At 47.0% G+C, this 22785-nt stretch overlaps 1 protein-coding gene across 5 annotated transcripts in view; it reads left to right on the top strand.

Annotated features, from left to right (window-relative positions):
* The window catches only part of FAM120C (family with sequence similarity 120 member C), a 102938-nt gene that overhangs the window by 40421 nt on the left and 39732 nt on the right, over nucleotides 1-22785 (top strand). For all 5 annotated transcript variants that reach the window (XM_077478888.1, XM_077478889.1, XM_077478891.1 and 2 more), the window contains exons 5-7: nucleotides 84-186; nucleotides 19453-19535; nucleotides 21577-21857. In XM_077478888.1, coding sequence (XP_077335014.1) covers nucleotides 84-186; nucleotides 19453-19535; nucleotides 21577-21857 — 467 coding nt within the window. The remainder of the gene's footprint in view (nucleotides 1-83; nucleotides 187-19452; nucleotides 19536-21576; nucleotides 21858-22785) is intronic.

Here is a 22785-nt window from a genome sequence, read left to right as displayed (position 1 = left end):
TCACAGGCCGCATGCAGCGTTGCCTTTGTTTTTTTACAATTCATTTAAAGATTTGAATGCTTTAAAACTGATTTGTTTCCCAGTCCAGGACAGAAGATAAGATTGAACGATTCAAAAAAGCTGTGGAATATTACTCTGTTGCAACCAAACAGCGTCCACCCCAAATGAACCCGTCACCTTTTGTTGGTGAGTATGTGATCATAATATACCTGGCTTTGTAGTTCTTAGACTTGTAGCACCACTCAAGGACCTGTGCCTCACTATCTTGTGAATGTCCGAGGTGATGGCTCATCATAGAATTTGTCTGCGCTTATCATCAAGGCATATCAGTTGATCAAAGGTGCACGTAAAATTCTCTCACCCTCCAAAGCTCTTTATTTTGCTGTTTAGTGATACAAAAGCATTCATGTTGTTCCTGCCCAGGGACCGCCCCCTCACCGCATTTCATTAATGAAGGCTCGATTGCAAGGATCCTTGCAATCAAGCCTTCATTGGTGAAGAGCATTAAGGAGGGCAAGTCACTGGACGGGGTCAACATGGATGCATTTGTGTCGTATAAAAAGTCTGGACAGCCGTACTCTGATAATTCTCACCTTTATTAAAGATTTGCCGACTGCGCACTGTACATTTACTGTGACAGCACGGGCCAGCTGCGCAGAATCATGTATAATATATGTGATTCTGCATTTCCAGGTAAGGAACGTGCACGTTGTTGTGCTTTGTTTTTGTCACAGCACATCCTAATCGGTGGGTTTCAGGCCAGTGATTGGCAGCCGGCGCCCAGCGATCGGCTCTGAGCTTGTAATAGATAAGAACTACAATCTAGTTCAAGGTTATCTGCTGCTGTTTCTAATTAAAAAGTGTGTACATGCATGCATTCTAGAAGCAAAACTCTCTGACACAGCTTTCAGATCAGGTTGCTTCTTACACTTTTGGTTTATTCCTGGGCGGTGTTAATGTTTTATACACCAAGATACGACATTGCTATGTCAGTCTAATAGGTACATCCCATTGGTTGAAATACAAGAGAAATGGAGAGACTTGATGCTTGAACTTTGGTTGAAGCTGGTTCTGTCGTCATGTCCGCATTCTTCTAATGTGTCTAAGGAAAGGGGTACCCGCCATCTTTAGTTCCAAACAGAACCAATCTGTATACTATATAATAAGTAAGGCGTTGCATAGAAACATGTATACACATAAGCAAATAGACATTTTCTGATTATCAGTATGTACATTACATTCCTTCACAAGCTTAACATCTTCCCGATCACCCACTACAGTTATACCACAGCAGGTTGGCTCTCCTGGGCGAACCGTTGTAGCTGTATGTCGATTCGCCTTTTGACCACTAGGGGGTGCGTGTACGCCGCCGAAGCTGATGCACGTGCGACCACCTGGCACCCGCGATCGCTCCGTACAGAGACAGAACAGAGATCTGTCAATGTAAATAAACAGATCTTTGTGCTTTCAGGGGTGATGAGAGCGATCTGATGTTCATACTAAGTATGGCCATTGATCGCTATCCTTGCCTAGGCAATCCCATTCTCCCACAGTTAGAATCACTACCTAAGTAACACAGTTATCCTCTTGATCGCTCCCTACTGTTAAACCCTTTCCTGCCAGTGACATTTACACAGTAATCGGTGCATTTTTGTAGCATGTATAATTGTCAATGGTTCCAAAAATGTGTCAAAAGTGTCCGATATATGTCCTCCATAATGTCGCAGTCCCAATCAAAATTGCGGATCACCGTAGCTATATGCTGGCTTGCGGAATTGGGATAGCAGGCGCATGCGCCCGCTGCACAGTGGGGGTGCTGACGCTCATGCCCGGCGGTCACGGGCACGAGAGGCAAAGCAGCGAAGTGTGTGTGTAAACAAACAAATCCCTGTTCTGTTCTGTGAGGCGTGACAAATCGTAAGTTCCTATAAGCTAGGAACCACGATCCGTCACTTCCTCTAGGTCAGTCCCCTCCCCCTTCAGTTAGAAACACACACACACCTAGGGAGCACAGTTAACCCCTTGATCACCCCCTATTGTTAACCCCTTCACTGCCAGCAAAATTTTTACAGTAATCGGTGCATTTTTATAGCACTGATTACTGTATAAATGCCAATGGTCCCAAAAAGGTGTCAAAATTCTCCTATGTGTCCACCATAATGTCGCAGTCCTGATAAAAATCGCAGATCGCTGCCATTACTAGTAAAAAATAATAATAATAATAATAAAAACAATGCCATAAAACTATCCCCTATTTTGTAGACGCTATAACTTTTGCGCAAAGTGATCAATATACGCTTGTTGCGATTTTATTATGATTTTTTTTATTTTTTTTTACCAAAAATATGTAGAAGAATACATATCGGCCTAAACTGAGGAAAAAAATTGCTTTTAAAAAAAAAAAATTGGGGATAGTTATTACAGTAAAAAGTACAAAATATGTGTTGTTTTTTTTTTGTTGTTTTTTTAACAGTTGTCTCTTTTTTTTGTTATAAAGCAAAAAATAAAAAACGCAGAGATGATAAAATACCACCAAAACAGCTCTATTTGTGGGAAAAAAAGGACATACATTTTGTTTGGGTACAACGTCGCACAACTGCGCAATTATCAGATAAAGCAACGCAGTGCCGAATCGCAAAAAAATGGCCTGGTCATTGAGCAGCCAAATCTTCCTGGGGCTGAAGTGATTAACGGAACACAGCTCTGTGAGAGTAAGGGCTAGTTTACATTAGCTTCAAAACATGGCTTCGGACAGGCTTTGTAAAAATCTCTCTGAACACCAGTCATAGCTCATGTCAGTAAATAAAATGGTTAGTTTACAATACTGTTTACAACTTGCTTTTGCTTGGTGCTTCGATGATGCTTCAGTGGGGCTTCGATGAGGCTTTGGTGGGGCTTCAAGTGAGCTTTGCAATAGACTTCTATTGAGGCTTTGTAGATGCTTTGAAGCACCACTAAAGCTACATGGGGTATAATTTTTGAAGCAAAGCAAAAGAAAGTGTAAACAGGACTGTAAGCTAACCATTTTATTTAGTGACAGGAGCCGAAGCCTTGTTTTGAAGCAAGTGTAAACTAGCCGTTAATATGTGCCGAAGCAAGTGTAAATGAGCCCTTAACAGCACAGAGAATACACACACAAACACTTTTTAGGCACATATTTAACCCCTTGATCACCCTAGATGTTAACCTCTTCCTGCACAGTGTTCTTAGTACAGTGACAGCGCATAGTGTTAGCAATAATCACTAATAATGCCACTGGTAGTTAGTTCCCACAAAGTGTCAGTTAATGTCAGATTGCCTGCCGCACATCCCCGTTAGAAGTCGCTGAAACAAGGTATACCTGTGCTTAGATCCCAATAGCTTGTACATGCATAATCTACCAGGTGCTAAAAGTATGGGACACATAATAACACTGAAATTACTGGAGGAACCCTCTGCACACTGCTATACCCTTTCAAACAAACTTTGAAATAAACAGTAGGGACCTTTGGTTCACACATATTGCAATAACTGCATCAAATTAATTCCTCTTTAGTCAAGTCCTAATCTGGGGGAAACAGACACAACATGGGGGAGAGCTACAAGGTTTAGATCTTTAGGGCAACGGGGTATCGGCAACTTTAAAAAAATGTTTTTTATATATTTTATTATTCTATTTTGTTTTTTGTTTTTTTGTTTTTTTCTTTTCTTTTTATTTATTTTTACTTGATTGCTATCACAAAGGGTTATTAAACCCTTATGTGATAGCATTGGGCAGGGAACAGGTACTCTTTATAGAGACCTTAGGGGTCTAATAGACCCCAATGTCTCTCCTGGCCTTCACACCATTTAACCAATCACAGATCGGCTTGGTTAGATGTGTCCCCTGGCTGTGCTGGCCAGGAAAGGGTGCATCTGAAACAGGAAGTGACATCCCTTCCTATTTCATTGTTTGCATGTGAGATCGAGGCATGGAATTGTCTCGGTCTCTCAGCAATCTCTCTCCCCCCGCCGGCTGTGTTCCCGGGTCCCGGTAAGCGCGGGAGAGCCCGGGAGGCACCACTCTGCTGGCTCTGTGAAAGTGACGAATAGCAAAAAAAAAAAAATGGCCTGGTCATGAAGGGCGTAAAACCTGGAGCTAAAGTGGTTATATATATAATGTAAAAGTTACTTTCAGCACCTATACAGGCACTGTGGGGACTGACACGTTTTGCACTTTCTCATAACTCATGATTAAGTGGTGAGATAGCTTGAAACTGTTGACTTTTTTTGGTCCCCACAGTGACTGTATAGGTGCTGGAAGTTGCTGTCGCATTATATATAACCACTTTAGCTCCGGAAGTTTCTTTTACATTATTTCTATTAGAAGTGAAGATTTTTGGAGTGCGGCTGTCTGGATTGTTTATTCTATATGGCTTCAGCGGAGTGAGCTGAGCCTGCACCTGAGTGAAAGTTATGTGTAGGGTAATGGTGGTAAGCTTACTTGGAGAGTTGTTACACTGTCTGCTATAATTGAAGCATTTGTATTACTTACAGCAAAATAAAGAGCTTCGGAGTAAAAAAATTATTTCTCTTATATTCACTGACTGACACAGCTCCTCTCTTAGCCATTGGGTTGTATGCCTTCCCTCTGGGAGAATACTAGGCAAAGTTGTAATACAACATTCAGAACTCTCATTTCCGCCCATGGGGGCGGTCCCTTAGGTATCAATCCTCCTGCCTGCTAGCAGAACTCTGTTTTATTTTGCCTAGTGAAGGAGAAAGACCTAGAAACCCTGCGGGCCCATAGGTTCGTGTTTTTTTTTAGGCAGAAGCTTGGCTTTTTGCGCAAGATGAGTGATCCTGTGATCTTCTATCAACAGCCGGCTGGGTGATTGGCTGGTTCACTTATCCTTGTAGTCTCCCCAGTCAGGCCATCGAGCGCGTGCAGGTCGCAGCTACGGCTCGGCAGGCCATGACATACCTCAGCTCCAGCGGTGGTCGTTGAGCTTTTATGCTCCGGGGCGTACATATGATCGGGCTACTGATGTCTGCGTCACAGTATGCAGAGGCCAGTAGCTACCCTGTACTGATCAGGAGTATACAATGGAATGTCTCCCAGCTCTTCAGGACTGGTAAGTACAGCTCTCCATGTTCTGACGGGGCTGAGCAGCTGGGCATTCCCTGGGAGGTCGATTCGGGGGCCCCCTCACCTCCCTATCTTCTCTTCCCTGTCCCTATCTTCCCTCCCTCCCCCCTTCGGGGGGAATGCTGCATGTGGCTGCTGAGCGGTGTGTGTGTGCGTGCCTATATAGGGGCTCTCTCTGTGCTCTCACCTGACATGGGGGGACTGGCTGAATGGTGGTGGTCCTGGGACCTGTATGGTATGCCCCTGGATGGTGCCTGTGAGGGTCTGCTGGGAATGGTGCAGTGCTGTGGCTTTGCAGGGTTTTTTTTTTTTATCTACCTCATGGCGATGTTTGGCGGACATTTTAGGTGTGGGCAGAGCAGGCTGACTGTCTGGGCTTCAGCAGCCATTTTCTATGTGATTCCTATTCAAGGCACTGGCGGCCATTTTCTGGAAGCCTGAACATATTTCAGTGTTCCCTGACAGCAGCATGACTCATGTGCTCTCACAGCCTTTTTTCCCTGTGTTTCCCGTCTGTGTACTGGACGCTGATCGGCAATTTATGGAAGCCTGAGCATTTTTTTTTTTTTATCGTTTTAGCGATTGTTGCAGCGGTTATCACCAACTCAGTTTTTGGTTTCCTCTGCACCTGGGCACACTCAGGGACTACAGGCACCACTTGTGGACAGTGCAGAACTCCCCAGGGTTGTGAGTCTGGCAGGAGTGAGCCCCCGTCCGGGTCCGGGCACAAAAAAAGCGCTTGTTGGAGCACTTATCACAGCTGTGCGTGATACCCTGAAGATTCAGGAGCCAGCAGGTCCCCCTGCTGAGGTACCGGTCCCCTTTGGGTCCCACAAGCCAGCATGTTCACCTATGGTGTTCCCGTATCTGACTTGTATGACAAATTCACCTAAGGAAATGGGGTCGCAGGCAATGGACCTTTTTGGTCCCCAAACACAGGGCGGTGCGTTACCCCTTTGAGGAATGCGTTCTCACAAAGTGGTCGGCTCCTCCGGTCCTGGACCCTCCAGTATTCAGGTTAAATAAGTAACCAGGATCCCGGTAGTGGGAACTCCTGCATTTAAGAATCCTGCGGACAGGAAGGCCGAGGCAGTGGCTTGTTCCTTGTTTACGGTTGTATGGTCCGCTGTGCGACCCGTACTGGCATCCGCACTTGTGTCGCAGACACAGTCTGAGTGAGCAAAACTTTTGCACCACGAATTGAGAGAGTGTCAGGCTTTTCCTGTCTGCGTGAAACTTGCAGACCAACTAGTGCAAGGCCTTATAGTAAGTTTGTGACACAGCCCTGGATACCTCCCTCTGGTTCTAGGGCTTCGGTGTCTGCTGTGGTGCTGAGGCACCTGATTGCCTGAAATGCTGGTCTGTTGACCAGGCATCTAAAAAAAATAAAAAAAAATAAAAAAAGCCCTGACGGATTTTCCCTTCCTTGGTGAACGGCTCTTGGGAGCCTCTTTGGATGGCATTAATAAGCATGCCACCGTTGGTAACAGTGTATTACTCCCACAGGCCAGGAAAGCCAAGGAGCCACGCTGTAGGCAAGGGCCCTCTTGTTTCCGTTCACTAACGGCTTTTCCGTCTGCCTGGAGCTTCGGTATAATGTCCCCAGCCCGACAGGACGACCACGGATGGACAAAAAGCATCCTTGGAACTGCAAGCCTAACAAGCCTGCGAGTATAAGGCTACCGCATGAAGGTTTGTCCCCAACCATGTCTTGGGTGGGGGGTCTCCTTTGGGAGTTTGCAGCCCGGTGGTCCCCTCGGTTTTCGACCAATGGACCTGCGACCTGATTTCCTCAGGCTACAAGATAAAGTTGCTCTCTTGGTCGCCAAACAGATTCTTCCCTTCCAGCATACCCGTATCCCGGGCTCACCGGGAGGCCCTCTTGGGGGCAGTAAGGGACCTGCTGAGTAGCAGGGTGGTTGTACCGGTTCCGGAATCGGAACGTTTTCAAGGATTCTACTCAAATATGTTTTGTAGTTTGCAAGAAGGTAGGGGTACGTCCAATCTTGGACCCAAAAGCCCTCTATCACTTTGTTAAGGTGTAGAGGTTCAGAATGGAATCAGTTGCCCAGTAGCTGCACTCCATCAAGGGTACTCCCTGGTGCCCTTAGACATCCAGGATGCATACCTGCACATACCCATATGTCTGTGGCAGCAGAAGTTTCTGCGATTTGCAGTCGGGGAAGCCCACTACCAGTTTGTGGTTCTTCCTTCAGTCTGACATCAACCCCCGAGTCTTTACCAAGGTTTTGACTCCGGTTTTGACGTTGCTACGGCAACGTGGGATCGCGATCATGAGATATCTAGACAATCTCCTGAGACCACCTTCCGCCTCAGAGTTGAAGGAGAATGTAGCGATCACTATGCAGACTCTGCAAGAATTTTAGTGGCTGTTGAACCTAAAGAACTCGGTGATTGTACCGACTCAGGGTTTGGAGTACCTAGGCTTGCTGCTAGACTCCATGGAAGCGAGAGTTTTCTCCCTTCAGACAAGCTGCAGACCTTCAGATCTGCGGTAAGACTGCTGATGTACCGCAGGTGGTCGTCGCTTCGCTTTTGAATGCGAGTCCTGGGGCTCATGGTGGCCTCCTTTGAGGCTGTACCGTTTGCCCAGTTCTACACCAGAGTCCTGCAGTAGGACATCTTGTCTAAATGGGACAAATCTAAGTTGTCCCTGGATCGTCAGATTCAGGTGAGCCAATCAGTCAGAGAATCACTGATCTGGTGGCTGAGGTCCCTGGTGATTCAGGCCAGAAAGTCGTTCCTACCTCTTTCGGGCTGGGTTGGAATAATGGGGGTTAAGTCGGCTCAGGGCCTCTGGTCGACGAAAGACTCTGAGTTGCGATCAATCTGCTCGAACTGAGAGCGATCAGGCCGTGCTTCTCTACGTGGTCAATGAGACTGCAAGCACGTCCGTTCAGGGTCCAGTCAGACAACGCCACTGCAGTGGCATACGTCCATCACCAAGGGGGGGGGGGCAAGAAGCTCAGCTGCAGCACGGGAGGTCGCTCACATACTTCGGTGGGTAGAGCGTCATTTACCGGTTTTGTCCGCCATTTACATTCCTGGAGTGGAGAACTGGCGGACTATCTGAGTCGCCAGATGCTGGACCCAGGAGAATGGGGGTTGGATCCAGAGGTATTCAGGTTACTGTGCCTAAGGTGTGGCACACCAGACGTGGATCTTCTGGCCTCCCGTCTCAATCAAAGGGGGCCAAGATTCGGGTCCAGGACAAGGGATCCACGGACGGACGCGTCAGACGTGCTGGTGGCTCCGTGGGATCAGCACCAGCTGATCTAGGCCTTTCTTCCACTGAAGCTGTTACCACTTCTGATTTGCAGAGTGGAAGCCGAGGGGATCCCAGCAATACTGGTGGTCCCAGATTGGCCTTAGCGCCCATGGTACACAGACCTGGAGCATCTGGTGGCAGACGCTCCTTGGCGACTGCCATTACGAGAGGGCCTTCTGTCTCAGGGTCCGAGTCTCCATCCTGCTTTACCATCGCCGGCTTTAACGGCATGGCTATTGAGAGCCAGGTGTTGAGGAACCGGGGTCTGTCGGACTCGTGATCCCAACTATGTTGAGAGCACGGAAATCTTCTAGAAAGATATATCATCGTACCTGGACAGCCTACATCTTCATATGTGAGGAGAAGGGTTGGCATCCGCGCTCTTTTTCCATATCCAGGATCCTGCTGTTTCTTCAACAGGAGTAGACCAAAAATTGGCGTTAAGCACTATTCAGCTTTGACTGTCTTTTTCAGCGACACCTGGCATCTCACTCATAGTGAGTACCTTTGTTCAGGGGGTCTGTCATGTAGTCCCTCTGGTGCATCCACCGTTACCCCCATGGGATTTGAACCTGGTGTTATCGGTGCTTCAAAACCCGCCGCTTAAAAATATCATGGTGTTCCCATGTTGATGCTTTTTCAAAAAGTGGTCTTTCTAGTGGCCATCACATCGGCCAGGAGGGTCTTGGAACTGACGACCTTGTCTTGCAAGTCGCCTTATCTGGTTATCCATGAGGATAAGGTGACGTTCACAAAGGTCCTTTCTACCGAAGATGGTCGTGGCTTTTCACATTAATGAGGACATGGTGTTACCATCTCTCTGTCCTAGGACAAAAACACCCTAAGGAGGTGGCCCTTCACGCTTTGGGCGTGGTTTAGGCTCTAAAAGTGTATTTTGTCTACCACTGCTCCCTTTCAGAAGTCAGTCTCTGTTTGTTTCGGTAGCTGGTTCCAAGAAAGGCATGGCGGTCTCATCAGCCACCGTTTCCAGGAGGATCAGACAGATTGTAGTACAAGCCTATGCCTTAAAGGGGCAGGTGCCCCTCTTTCTGGTTACGGCCCACTCCACAAGGGCAATCGGAATGTCTTGGGCTTTCCGACACCAAGCGTCTATCGCTCAGGTGTGTAGGGTGGCGACCTGGTCGTCTGTCTACACGTTTACCAAGTTCTACAAGGTAGACGTCAGTGCATCGGCTGATGCCTGATTTTGGCCGCAAAGTTTTCAGGCGGCTGTATAGTTGCAATTGAATATGCAATATTTTACCCTTTTTTTTTCATGTTTTTTTTATTAAAAAACACAATGCCTTTAAGTTAATGCACTGTTGCATTACATTCCTCAGTTTTTTATGCAGTTGTAGGTAGTCACTCCTGTTGAGGGTACCCTGATTTTGTGGTGGATTTCTCCACGCACTGTTCTTTTTTGTGGGTAAAGTTTCACTTGTTCCCACTTGCCACGGTGGATGAAGTGTTTATGCTGTTTTTCCCACCCCTCGTTTTGGCACTGCTTGGTGACGTCCCAATGGCTAAGAGAGGAGCTGTGTCGGTCAGTGAATATAAGAGAAAATAGGATTTTTTTTTGTACTCACCGTAAAATCCTTTTCTCTGTAATTCACCGACCGACACAGCACCTGCCCCTCCTTTTTTCTTTATGTTATACTGCTTGTTAATGTACTGAGTTCTGCTAGCAGGCAGGAGGGTTGATACCTAAGGGACCGCCCCCCATGGACGGAACTGAGTGTTGTATTACAACTTTGCCTAGTATTCTCCTAGAGGTAAAGTATACAACCCAATGGCTAAGAGAGGAGCTGTGTCGGTCGGTGAATTACAGTGAAAAGGATTTTACGGGGAGTACAAACAATCCTATTTTTGCATGTGTCTCCAATTTACTAATATGCCCATACCTGGCTGTGTTTTTCTGTTGTATAATAGTATGTTTAACCACTTCAGCACCGGAAGGTTTTACTCCTTCCTGGCCAGGCCATTTTTTTTGTGAAACAGCATTGCGTTGCTTTACCACTTAAGGACTGCCGGTCGTTACAATACTTTGTCACACCGTATTTGCGCAACGGTCTTACAAGCGCAATGTTTTTGGACAAAAATACCCCTTTTTTGACTTAAAAAATAAGAAAACTGTAAAGTTAGCTTAATTTTTAGTTTTTTTATAATTTGAAAGATCATGTTAAATAGTAAATTGATACTTAACATGTCATGTTTCAAAATTGCGCCAGCGCATGTAATGGCATCAAACTTTTACCCTTAAAAATCTCCGTAGGCGACATTTAAAAATTTCTACAGGATGCCAGTTTTGAGTTACAGAGGAGATCTAGTGCCAGAATTATTGCTATCGCTCTAAAGATCGCGGCGATACCTCACATGTGTTTCATATGCGGTTGCGACTTACGTAGGCGCTTGTTTCTGCGTGCGTGTGTGCAGGATGGTGTGCTTTAAATTATTATTTTTTTTTCCTATTTATTTTACTTTTTATTTTTACACTGTTTGTTGTTTTTTTTTTTTTTATTAAAAATTGTGTCACTTTTATTCCTATTACAAGGAATGTAAACATCCCTGGCAATAGAAAAAAGCAAGACAGGACCTCTTAAATATGAGATCTGGGGTCGAAAAGACCTCAGATCCCATATTTACCCTAAAATGCAATAAAAAAATAAATTAACTTTTAAGAGCATTGGGTGGAAGTGGCGTTTGACGTCGCTTCAGTCATCCAATGCTATGAAGTTGAGCTTGGGCCATCTTTCCCTCACTCTGCATCTAGCCTGTAAGGGAAGAGGACCCAGATCATCTTCGCTGCTACTGACGGCTCCGGTAAGTGGCGGAGGTGACCGGAGCGCAGCAGGAGGGGCCCCTCTCCTTTCTCTGATAAAAGTGATAATGCTGCGAATCCGCTGTGTAGACCACTTTTATCTCAAAGAGGACCGTCCGCTCTTGGAAGAGCTAGCTGCTGCCATAACCCCGGTATTCCTCTTCAAACAGCCGATGTACAAATGTGTTTGGTGTTCCTTAACCACTTCAGCCCCGGAAGGATTTACCCCCTTCCTGACCAAGCCATTTTTTTGCGATACAGCACTGCGTCATTTTAATTGCGTGGTTGTGTGATGCTGTACCCATAGAAAATTAACGTCCTTTTTTCCCCACAAATAGAGCTTTCTTTTGGTGGTATTTGATCACCTTTGTGGTTTTTATCTTTTGCGCTATAAACAAAAAAGAGCAACTATTTAAAAAAAACGATATATTTTTTTACTTTTTGCTATAATATCCCAAATTAAAAAAATAATAATAATTTCTTCAGCAGTTTATTCTTCTACATATTTTTGTTAAAAAATTGCAATAAGCGTATATTGATTGGTTTGCGCAAAAGTTACAGCATCTACAAAATAGGGGATATATTGATAGCATTTTAATTTTTTTTAACTAGTAATGGCGGCGATCAGCGTTTTTTTTTTTTTTAGCAGGACTGCTACATTTTGGCGGACAGATTGGACACTTTAGACTTTTTTGGGACCGGTGACATTATTACGGTGATCAGTGATAAAAATATGCACTGATTACTGTATTACTGGCAGGGAAGAGGTTAACACTAGGGGGCGATCAAGGGATTAAGTGTGTCCTGGGGAGGTGCTTTCTAACTTGTGTGTGGGGGGGAATGGGACTCACTGGTGGAGGAGAGAAATTGTTGTTCTTGATCACTAGGAACAGACGATCACACTGTACTCCCCTGACAGAACAGGGATCTGCCTTGTTTACAGTTTCCCAATCTGCCTCTCTGAGGATCGATCGTGGGTGGCCGCAGGACTGGTGTATCGGCTCCCCCACCGAGCAGCAGGCACACGCACCCGCAGTGTCTCCTGCATGAAATGACGTACAGGTATGTCCTTTCGTGCAATAAGGCCACCCGCTGCAGTATATATGTGGTCCTTACGTGGTTAAAGGTATTTATTTTTAGGTCTTTGCAAGTTTTAACAAAAAGTACAAAAACAGAGTATCATGAGGCACGGAATAATAACCATACTGTTCCAGGCTACGCAGAGCTCACAGTACACAAAAATGCAGACATTGTTACAGAGGCCAGTCACGTGTACAATCTGAGGAGTATAAAGATCTGCATGTGTAATGTGTTTAAGGACTGGAAGTATGAGTGACAGTAAAGAGCCTGGAGCTCAGCACAAATGAATTAAACTCTGTAATCAGTAAATTTGTTTTCTCTTTCGTTCATTGATGGACACAGCACCTCTAATCTTGACCTTGGGGTTATATCGCCACCTTCAGGAGAGGACTAGGCAAAACATGTAAAAACAGCAAAACTGCACAGTACCACCCAGGGGGCGGTCCTACTGGCTATAACCCCTCACACGGGGTAAAGGACCACGGAAAGCCGCAGATGGACTCTGGTGGCAAGAAAGCGACCTGAGGCGATTCAGTTCGCATAGGTAGCGCTATACAAGTCACTCACTCACTCACTGCATCCAGCAGCTCAGTTTTTTTTCTGCCTAGTGTAGGAGAAGGACCTGGCTCCCTGTGGGGACCATTTGCCCTTGGAATTTTTTCTTTTCTCTGCTGGGTCGGCCACGACTTGCCCCGTCTGGTCTACTGCTTTCTGTGTCACAGTGTGCCGTGGCCGACAGCCACTCCGTACTGCTCGGGTGATGGGTCTGTCCGTGGATTGGGTCCAGCAGTCCCTGCAGGAGAGGTAAGTATGGTCCCACCTGTCTTGGCAGGATGGAGCAGCTGGGCATTCCCTGGGAGGTCGACTAAGGGGTCTTTCTATCTCCCTTTCTTCTCTCCCTGTCCCTTTTTCCTCCTCCCCATGCTGAGGGGCTGCTCTGTGACTGGAAATAAGGAGTGCGGTGCACGTACCTGGCCAGGGGTCCTCTGGGTGGGGTCTCTGGGTCCTGGCAGGGGTCTTCGCTGGGCTGTTGGTGGTCCCCTTGTTTTCTCCCTGTTTTTAGGCCGTTTTTAGAGTGTCTGTGTGATGCCATGTGTGGACTGGCCGTCGCGTGAACTGTGGCCATTTTCCGATGGCCGCAGCCATTTTCTTGTTGCAGCAGCCAGTTTCTCATCCACGCTCATTTTCTTGAAGAGTTTTGCTGAGGCGGCCGGTGGCCATATTCTAGTAGCCTCAGGTTTGTTTTACTCTAGCGCTGGGCAGCTGGTTTAGCCTGGAACAGCATGAAACTGACACAGAATACCTTGTGGCTGGCACAGGGGAGAGCTGACAGCGGAGCAATACCTGGCTCAGGGTGGTGAGTCCTGCGGGGGGCCACTCAGTCTGTGGCAGCTAGGAGGGTGGGCATTTTTTGTGGCTTGCCTTAGGTCCCTAGTGGTGACAGGCAAGTGTGGGTCAGCATGGCGTCAGAAGCAGGCGCTTCTTCCCCAGACATCCCTGTTATTGGTGGTGGCCGTCTGGTGGTGAAGAATCTCCCCAGCACAAGAGCAGACGAGCCCCCCTGGACCTCCAAGTGCTATAGCGCGCCCCAGCCGAAGCTGACGGGACTATTATCCACCCCCCCCCCAATACACAGTGCCAGAGAAGAGGAGGAGCCGCCGGTCCGCCCCCTGCCACACGCCATTACCAGCCCAACACTGGAGAGAGAGCGGCGCGCGGACGTTCTGAGGAGGGGATATACAGATTGGAGGTATCAGCTGTGTTTCTTAAAGGTCCGGATTGGTGGTTAAAATTACAGGCATGTGTGATCTCCCTAAAAAGGGATCTGGCTAGCTGGTAAGCCTCACTGGATCTAGTGGTGGAGGACTCTTTTTCTGGGTGCACTTGCTTCATACTCTGAGGGTGTTGTGTGCGGAGTCACCTATGTGGATTGAAGTTTCATCTCCTCATCCTCCTACTTTTATATTTAATATTATTTTTGGACTATTCACATTTCATTTTTTATTACTGTTTTTCACCTTTTTTTGTGTTTATATCAATAATTTGTACACAAAGTGGAAAATAAGTTTTTGTTATGGTGGTAATGATATAATTTAGCACTATTTATGGTATATGCGTTTCAGCGCAGCTTTCTTTTTTAAATCCCTGTTATTGCAACCGGTTCCCCTGCACCTGCGTTGCCTATGTACGCTCTGTCGGCGGTCCTGGAGTCCTTTGTTGCCAGGGTGAAAGTGGCGTGCTGGTGCAAGGCAGTTAAAAAACGCCCCCCCCCCACCATGTTCTGGGGACAGCTCTGACTCAGACTCGGGTCCTGCTGGGACAAGTGGCCCCTGTTCTGACATTTCAGAGGATGCGGACGAGGACCATTCGGACAGTGAGGATGACTCCGGGTCAGCACAGGAAAAGGCGATTGTAGGAGAACTTATCACAGTGGTGCGGGATACCCTAAAGATGGAGGATACGGCGGGGGCATCTGCAGAGGTGTTGGTCCTTTTTGGGTCCCACAACCCCGCCCGCACTGCTAAGGTGTTTCCGTATTTAACTTATTTTGATAAGTTTATTTACAAAGAGTGGGCAAGCCCGCAGCGGTCCTTTTCAGTCCCAAAACCTATGGTGGTGCGATACCCCTTTGAGGAGAGTTTCCTGAAAAAATGGACATCTCCTCCGGTTGTTGACCCCCCGGTATCCAGGTTAAATAAAGTAACCACGATTCCGGCGGAAGGGTCCCCTACTTTCAAGGACCCTGCAGATCGAAGGTTTGAGGCGGTTGCCCGGTCCATGTTTACAGTGGTGGGGTCAGCCTTGCGGCGAGTGTTAGCCACAGCCCTGGTGTCACAAACACTTACTGAATGGGCTAAGTTGTTGCTCCGTGTGTTGGAGAAGGAACAGGTTTCCGCCGGTCTGCGTGGAACTGGCAGACCAGTTGGTGCAGGGCCTGAAGTATGTCTGTGATGCAGCCCTGGATAGGGCCCCTTTGCTTTCTAAAGCCTCAGTATCAGCTGTGGGGCTGCGTCGTCTGATTTGGCTGAAATGCTGGTCTGCGGACCAGGCTTCTAAGAAAATGCTGGTGGATTTGCCTTTGCAAGGGGAGAGGCTATTTGGAGCCTCGCTGGATGACATTATTAAGAATGTTACTGGGGGAAAGAGTACTTTGCACCCACAGTCCAGAAAGGGTAAGGAGCCACGCCATAGGCAGGGGCCCTCCTTTTGCACTCAGAAGTGGATTTTTTTGTCTGCCCGGGTCGGCAGGTAAGCGTTCCCAGTCCAACGAGGTGCCCGTTGAGGGACAAAAGCGTCCCTGGTTTTACAAGCTGAACAAGCCTGCAAGCAAATATGTTGCCGCATGAAGGTTTGCCCCCGCCCGACTTTCGGGTGGGCGATCGCCTTCGAGAGTTTGCAGTACGGTGGATCTCCCTCCTTTCCAACAAGTGGGTCTGCAAACTGGTTTAGTCAGGCTACAAGATAAAGTTTCTTTCTTGTCCACCAAACAGATTTTTTTCCCTCCAACCTTCATCTTCTTCCGGCTCGTCAGGGAGGCCCTGTTTGGGGCAGTACAGGGCCTGCTGCTGCGTGGGGTGATAGTACCTGTACCGACACCGGAAAGCTTTCAGGGATTTTACTCCAATCTTTTTTTAGTCCCAAAGAAGGAAGGGGTCCGTCCGTTTCTGGATCTCAAGGCTCTCAATGGCTTCGTGAAAGTGCAAAGGTTCAGGATGGAATCAGTTCGTTCCATGGTCGCTACACTCCATCAGGGGGATTTCTTGGTGTCCTTGGACATACTTGCACGTCCCCATATGCGTCAAGCATCAGAGGTTTCTACGATTTGCGGTCGGGGACAAGCAATACCAATTTGTAGCTCTCCCTTTTGGCCTAGCGACGGTGCCAAGAGTCTTCACCAATGTGGTAGCCCTAATTCTGGCATTGCTAAGATGAGGGATCGCAATCGTAGGTTACCTGGACGACCTCCTGAGTGCAGCTTCTGCCTCAGAATTAAGGGAGGATGTGGCGATCACTATACAGACTCTCCGGGAGTTTGGTTGGGTGTTGATCTCCAGAAGTCAGTGTTGGTGCCGACTCACCGACTCAACGCCTGGAGTACCTGGGCTTGATTATGGACTCCTCAGAGACGAGAGTCTTTCTCCCTTTGGACAAGCTGCAGACTCTTCAATCTGCATTGAAGTTATTGATGTCCCGCAGGTGGTCGTCGCTTCGTTTTTGCATGTGAGTTCTGGGTCTCATAGTAGCCACTTTCGAGGCGGTACCGTATGCTCAATTCCACACTCGAGTCTTGCAGAAAGAGATCCTGTCCAAATGGGACAAATTTCCGACATCCCTGGATTGTCAAATTTGGGTGATCCAGCTCAGGCATTCCCTTCTCTGGTGGCTGAGGTCTTCGGTCCGGGAAGTTGTTCCTTCCTCTTCATTGAACGGTGATCACAACGGACGCCAGCCTGACAGACTGGGGGGGATGGATTTTGGGGTGTACAGCCGGCCCAGGATCGCTGGACACAGGAAGAATCCCACCTGCCGATCAATGTGCTGGAGCTTCGGGCTGTCAGGCGGTGCTGCTCCACGTGGTCACAGAGGTTACAGGGTTATCTGGTCAGGATCCAGTCGGACAAAGCCATGGCGCTGGTATATGTCAACCATCAAGGAGGGACAAGGAGCTTGGCTACAGTGCTGGAGGTCGCTCACTTTCTGCAGTAGGCAGAGCGGTGTGTGCTGGCTCTGTCAGCCGTATACATTCCGGCCGTAGAAAACTTGCTCAATAGGAAGGTACAGAGGTTTGTGGCTAGAAAAAGAGATGCATTGGTGGCTCCATGGGGGCATTATTGCCTGGTTTATGCCTCCCCCCCACTCAGACTCCTGCCCTGTCTGTTACGCAGAGTGAAGGCCGAGGGGATTCCGGTGATTCTGATTGCACCAGATTGGCCTCGATGTCCTTGGTACGCCGACAGCCAGTAGCCAGTCAGAATAGTGGCAGATGTTCCTTGGCGGCTGCCGATGCGGGAAGACCTTCTGCTTTGCCGTCGTTGGTTTTAACGGCATGGCTAATGAAAGCTAGGTGCTAAGGGACCGAGGTCTGTCGGATTTGGTAATCTCCACTATGCTGAGGGCACAGAAGTCCTCTTCTCGGAAGATTTATCATCGTACGTGGAAGGCCTACATCTCCATGTGTGAGGAGATGGGGTGGCGTCCACGTACATATTCAGTTTCCAGGATCCTGCTGTTTTTGCAGCGAGGAGTGGATCAGAAATTTGCATTAAGCACCATTAAGGGGCAGATATCTGCTTTGGCTGTCCTTTCAGCGACCTTTGGCGACCCATTCATTGGTGAGTACGTTTGTTCAGGGGGTTCGACATGTGGCCCCTCCGATTTGACCACCGCTGCCTCCATGGGATTTGAATCTGGTCCTCTCGGTGCTTCAGAAACCGCCATTTGAAAACATTAGGGAGATCCCCTTATTGACTCTCTCTCAGAAAGTAGTCTTTCTAGTAGCTATTACATCTGCAAGGAAGGTTTCAGAGTTGGCGGCCTTGTCTTGCAAGTCTCCCTACTTGGTCCTCCACAAGGATAAGGCGGCACTGCGCCCGCAGCCTTCGTTTCTTCCAAAGGTTGTTTCGGCCCTTCATCTAAATGAGGACATTGTGCTTCCGTCCTTATGTTCTCGGCCGTCACATCCCAAAGAGGTTGCTTTGCATTGTTTAGACATGGTCCAGGCTCTGCGGGTGTATCTGTCTGCTACGGCTCCTTTCAGGAGGTTGGACTCATTGTTTGTATCGGTGGCTAGTCCGAAGAAGGGACTGGCAGTCTTGTTGGCCATTATTTATAGGTGGATCAGACAGATCGTGATTCAGGCTTATGCAATAAGGGGGCAGGCGCCCCCCTTTCCTGTCACGGCACATTGTACCAGGACAATTGATACCTCCTGGGCTTTTTGACATCAAGGGTCTGTTTCCCAGGTGTGTAAGGCGGTGACATGGTCATCTGTTCACACTTTCACTAAATTTTACAAGGTTGATGTGGGCGCATCTTCAGATGCGTGCTTCGGCCGCAAGGTTTTGCAGGTGGCTGTTTAAGGTTGCAACTCCTCTGTTGAGGAGTTCTTTTTTTTTTTTTTATGGGTGGAGTTTATTTTCTTTCTGTTCCCACCGCTCGTTTTTTGACACTGCTTGGGGACATCCCTAAGGTCAAGATTAGAGGTGCTGTGTCCGTCAATGAATGAAAGAGAAAATAGGATTTATGGATTCACCGTAAAATCCTTTTCTCTGAAGTTCATTGACGGACACAGCACCCACCCCTCCTATTTATGTTTGTACTGCTTTTTGATAAACTGCGCTGCTGGATACAGTGTGAGGAGTTATAGCCAGTAGGACAGCCCTCTGGGCGGTACTGTGCAGTTTTGCTGTTTTTACATATTTTGCCTAGTCCTCTCCTGAATGTGGTGATGTAACCCTAAGGTCAAGAATAAAGGAGCTGTGTCCGTCAATGAACTTCAAAGAAAAGGATTTTACGGAGAGTACAAAAATCCTATTTTTTAACTGCAAGCAGTTTTGTTATTACCTGAATTTCAACTGATATTACAGTCCCTATAGCAAAAAAAAACAAGCTTTTATATTGCTTTAAATAATGCTGACTATCAGACTGAGGATACCTGATGGGTTTTACTTCCTCTTTGTTTCCCCGCAAAGATAAAGCATAATGGGCTACCATGCATCGCATAGTAGCCCATTATGTGTCACTTACCTTACACAGGAGCCTGCGATGTCACCCACGTCCATCTTCCTTCTGGGTATCGTGGCTCCGGCGCTGTGATTGGCTGGAAGGCAGCAGTGGGAGCCATTGGCCACAGGCCAGCCAGTGAGCCACTCAGGAGACGGAGGGGGCGCCAAGGCGCAGCTCTTTGTTTGAATGGATACACAGAGAGCTGTGGCTTGGGAGCACACCTGCTTGCTGTGTGGGGCACCCAGCAGGAGGGAGTAGCCAGGAGCAGCGGTGGGAGACCCGAGAAGAGGAACACCCGGGCTGCTCTGTGCAAAACCATTACACAGAGCAGGTAAGTATAACATGTTTGGTAATAAAACATGCTTTAAATAATGCTGACTATCAGGCTGAGGTTACCTGGCAGCAATAATAAAAATGTATGTTTTCCTTTAGTTGCAGGATACCCTCACAATCAGTTTGGAGTTCCACCTATTCATCATAATCATATGGGAGGAATGCCTGTTGGGAAGCCCATGGTGAGTTTTGCATAAAATGTATGTAGACATATGATAATATATGTAATGTAGTGTAACTGCTTACCAGTCCTTAGATGTGGTGACTGCGTTTTTGTTTTGTGTTTTATTATAAAGGATTGTTTGTTTAATTCCTTTTTTCTATTTGTAACTGGTAATTCTTCAAGCATTATCTGTCCTATGTTTGCTGTATGCCTTGACTGCTGTAAGCTGCCATGACCCCCTATATAAATAAATGGGGCTGCCATGTAAGTCTATATTTGCTTATGGTGTTCTAATTAACTTTTCACTCTCTAACCCACTCCAGTAAGTTGTGTCATAGCTGCTGATCAAGTATGTAAAGTGCTCTTAAAACATTTGAAGAGGTTTTGCGTTTGATTTTTGATATCAATCATTCTGGCGTGCACTGGATATTACACTGTTTTCTTCTTTAAAGGCAATGTCTGGTATTTTTCCTTTATATTTTCTTATGTTATCAACCTCAAAAAAATAAAATTTTCACATGTATTTGTGTAGTTAAAGTATTTGTAAACCCTCGCCTTGTAAAACGACCCATTCAGTTTAACCACTTCAGCCCCGGAAGATTTGACTTCTGAATAACTGGGCTTTTTTTGCAATTCGGCACTGCGTCAGCTTAAAGAGGGAGTCTACCCGAAAAAAAATATTAAAAGCCAGCAGCTACAAATAGTACAGCTGCTGACTTTTAATAAATGGACACTTACCTTTCCTGGGGTCCAGCGATGTCAACAGCCGAGGCCGATCGCTCTCGGCTGCTGCCGCTGCCATTCTCGGTGAGGGAATCAGGAAGTGAAGCGTTGCGGCTTCACTTCCCGGTTCCCTACTGCGCAGTGCAATGGGAATGGTCAGCGCTGTCTTTGGAACCCATGTGTGTCCCAGCAGACAGCGCGCGGGACAGGAAGAGGCATAGACTCGGGAGTCTATGCCCGGAAGTGGGTGCAAATACCTGTCTTAGACAGTTATCTGCACCCCGCTCCCCCCTGAAAGGTGCCAACTGTGGCACCGGAGGGGGAAGGGTTCCGATGAGCGGAAGTTCCACTTTAGGGTGGAACTCCTCTTTAACTGACAATTTCATGGTCGTGCGAAGTTGCACACAAACAAAATTGATGCCCTTTTTTTCACCACAAATATAGCTTTCTTTTGGTGGTATTTGATCACCTCTGGGGTTTTTATCTTTTGCACTATAAACAAAAAAAGGGCGACAATTTTGAGGGGGGGAAAAAACACAATATGTTTTACTTTTTGCTATAATAAATACCCCCATTTTTTTTTTAAGTAATGGCGGCGACATTATGGCGGACTCACGGACACTTTTGACACCTTTTTGGGACCATTGGCATTTATACAGCGATTAGTGCTATAAAAATGCACTAATCACTGTAAAAATGTCACTGGCAGGGGGTGATCAAGGGGTTAATCGTGTTCCCTGTGTGTGTTTCTAACTAAAGGGGGAGGGGACTGACCTAGAGGAAGTGACGGATCGTGGTTCCTAGCTAATAGGAACTCAGATCTGTCACACCTCACAGAACAGGGATTTATGTGTTTACACACACACACTTCCCTGCTCCACCTCTGAAGCCCGCGATCTGCTAGTGGCCAGCAGTCATTGCGACCGTTGGCCACAAGTATCAGCAACCCCCGCTGTGCAGTGGGCGCATGCACCTGCTATCCCGATCCCACGAGCCGGGATCGTGCCGACCTGCCGCAGTAAAATTATGGTGGCTGGTCGACAAGGGGTTAAAATAGAAATGAAAGGCAAAGTGTGTGTATGTGATCTCATACCCTCTTCCCAGCTGCATAAGGAGCTCAGAGCTGGGGAAGGGAAACAGCAGGACAATGGTCTTCCCAGTGAATGCCTGTCCTGAGTTTGTGCTTCCGATATATTTGAAATGGGAAGTGGTTATTGGCATTTGGAGAGGTTGGACATATGGCTAACTTAAAACAGATGCACCTTGTAGGACTGGACAAATCAAGGTGTACATTGATTTAGGAATAATCTTGTGTTTTTTTTTATTATTTTATATAGTTTAGCCATCATATGCCTCCAAAGCTACCCTATCAGCATCACCCGTTTCCTCCAGGACCCAACTCTGGATTTGTGTTTCCTCCTCACCCCATGGGTGACCTATCTCATTTTCACGATGACAACTTTCTGAAGGCGGGACCATTCTCAAACTGGTCCATACCATACGACACGACTGCTGCCAAGTTCCCCAATCACTTGACTTTGAAGCCTTCTCCTTCATCTGGCCATAATTCATCCCCGTCCTCTTCTTCTGACGAAGATCAGAATAGTGCAGCATCAAAGTAAGCATATGAAGTGGTAGCATCAAGGATTTTCTTAGACTGTTTTATTTTTTGTATGATGTTTCTGCAATTACCAGCTTGTTTTGTGTGTTTTATTTTTTAATATAGGTGTGTAAAATGAATTTGGCAAGGTTACATAGTAGGTGAGGTCGAAAAAATACCATCAAGTCCAACCAATGTGTGTGATTATATGTCAGTATTACATTGTATATCCCTGTATGTTGCGATCGTTCAGGTGCTTATCTAATAGTTTTTTGAAACTATCGAAGCTCCTCGCTGAGACCACCGCCTGTGGAAGGGAATTCCACATCCTTGCAGTAAAGCACCCTCTACATAGCTTAAGGTTAACCCTCTTTTCTTCTAATTTATTGATTGGCCACGTGTCTTGTTAAACTGCCTTCCTCGAAAAAGTTTTATCCCTATTGTGGGGTCACCAGTACGGTATTTGTCAATTGAAATCATATCCCCTCTCAAGCATCTCTTCTCCAGAGAGAATAAATTCAGTACTCGCAACCTTTCCTCATAATGAATATCCTCCAGACCCTTTATTAGCATAGTTGCCCTTCTTTGTACTCGCTCCATTTCCAGTACATCCTTCCTAGAACTGGTGCCCAGAACTGGACAGCATACTCCAGGTGCGGCTGGACCAGAGTCTTGTAGAGCTGGAGAATTATTGTTTTATCTCTGGAGTTGATCCCCTTTTTAATGCATGCCAATATTCTGTTTGCTTTGTTAGCAGCAGCTTGGCATTGCATGCCATTGCTGAGTCTGTCATCTACTAGGACCCCCAGGTCCTTTTCCATCCTAGATTGTACCCCTTAAACTCCCTGACCCTCTTACTGGCCAGAACAAACACAAAGTGTATGATTCCTCACACCTGTATTGCCTCTAAATGTAAGGTTATAGCAAATGCTGCAGCCAGGAAACT

Source organism: Lithobates pipiens, unplaced genomic scaffold, assembly GCF_037356315.1.
Source record: "Lithobates pipiens isolate NorthernLeopardFrog02 unplaced genomic scaffold, aLitPip1_a1.2 Scaffold_1, whole genome shotgun sequence".
NCBI lineage: Eukaryota > Metazoa > Chordata > Amphibia > Anura > Ranidae > Lithobates > Lithobates pipiens.
Note: the sequence above shows the minus strand (reverse complement) of the source record. Positions and strands in the feature narration are given on the sequence as shown.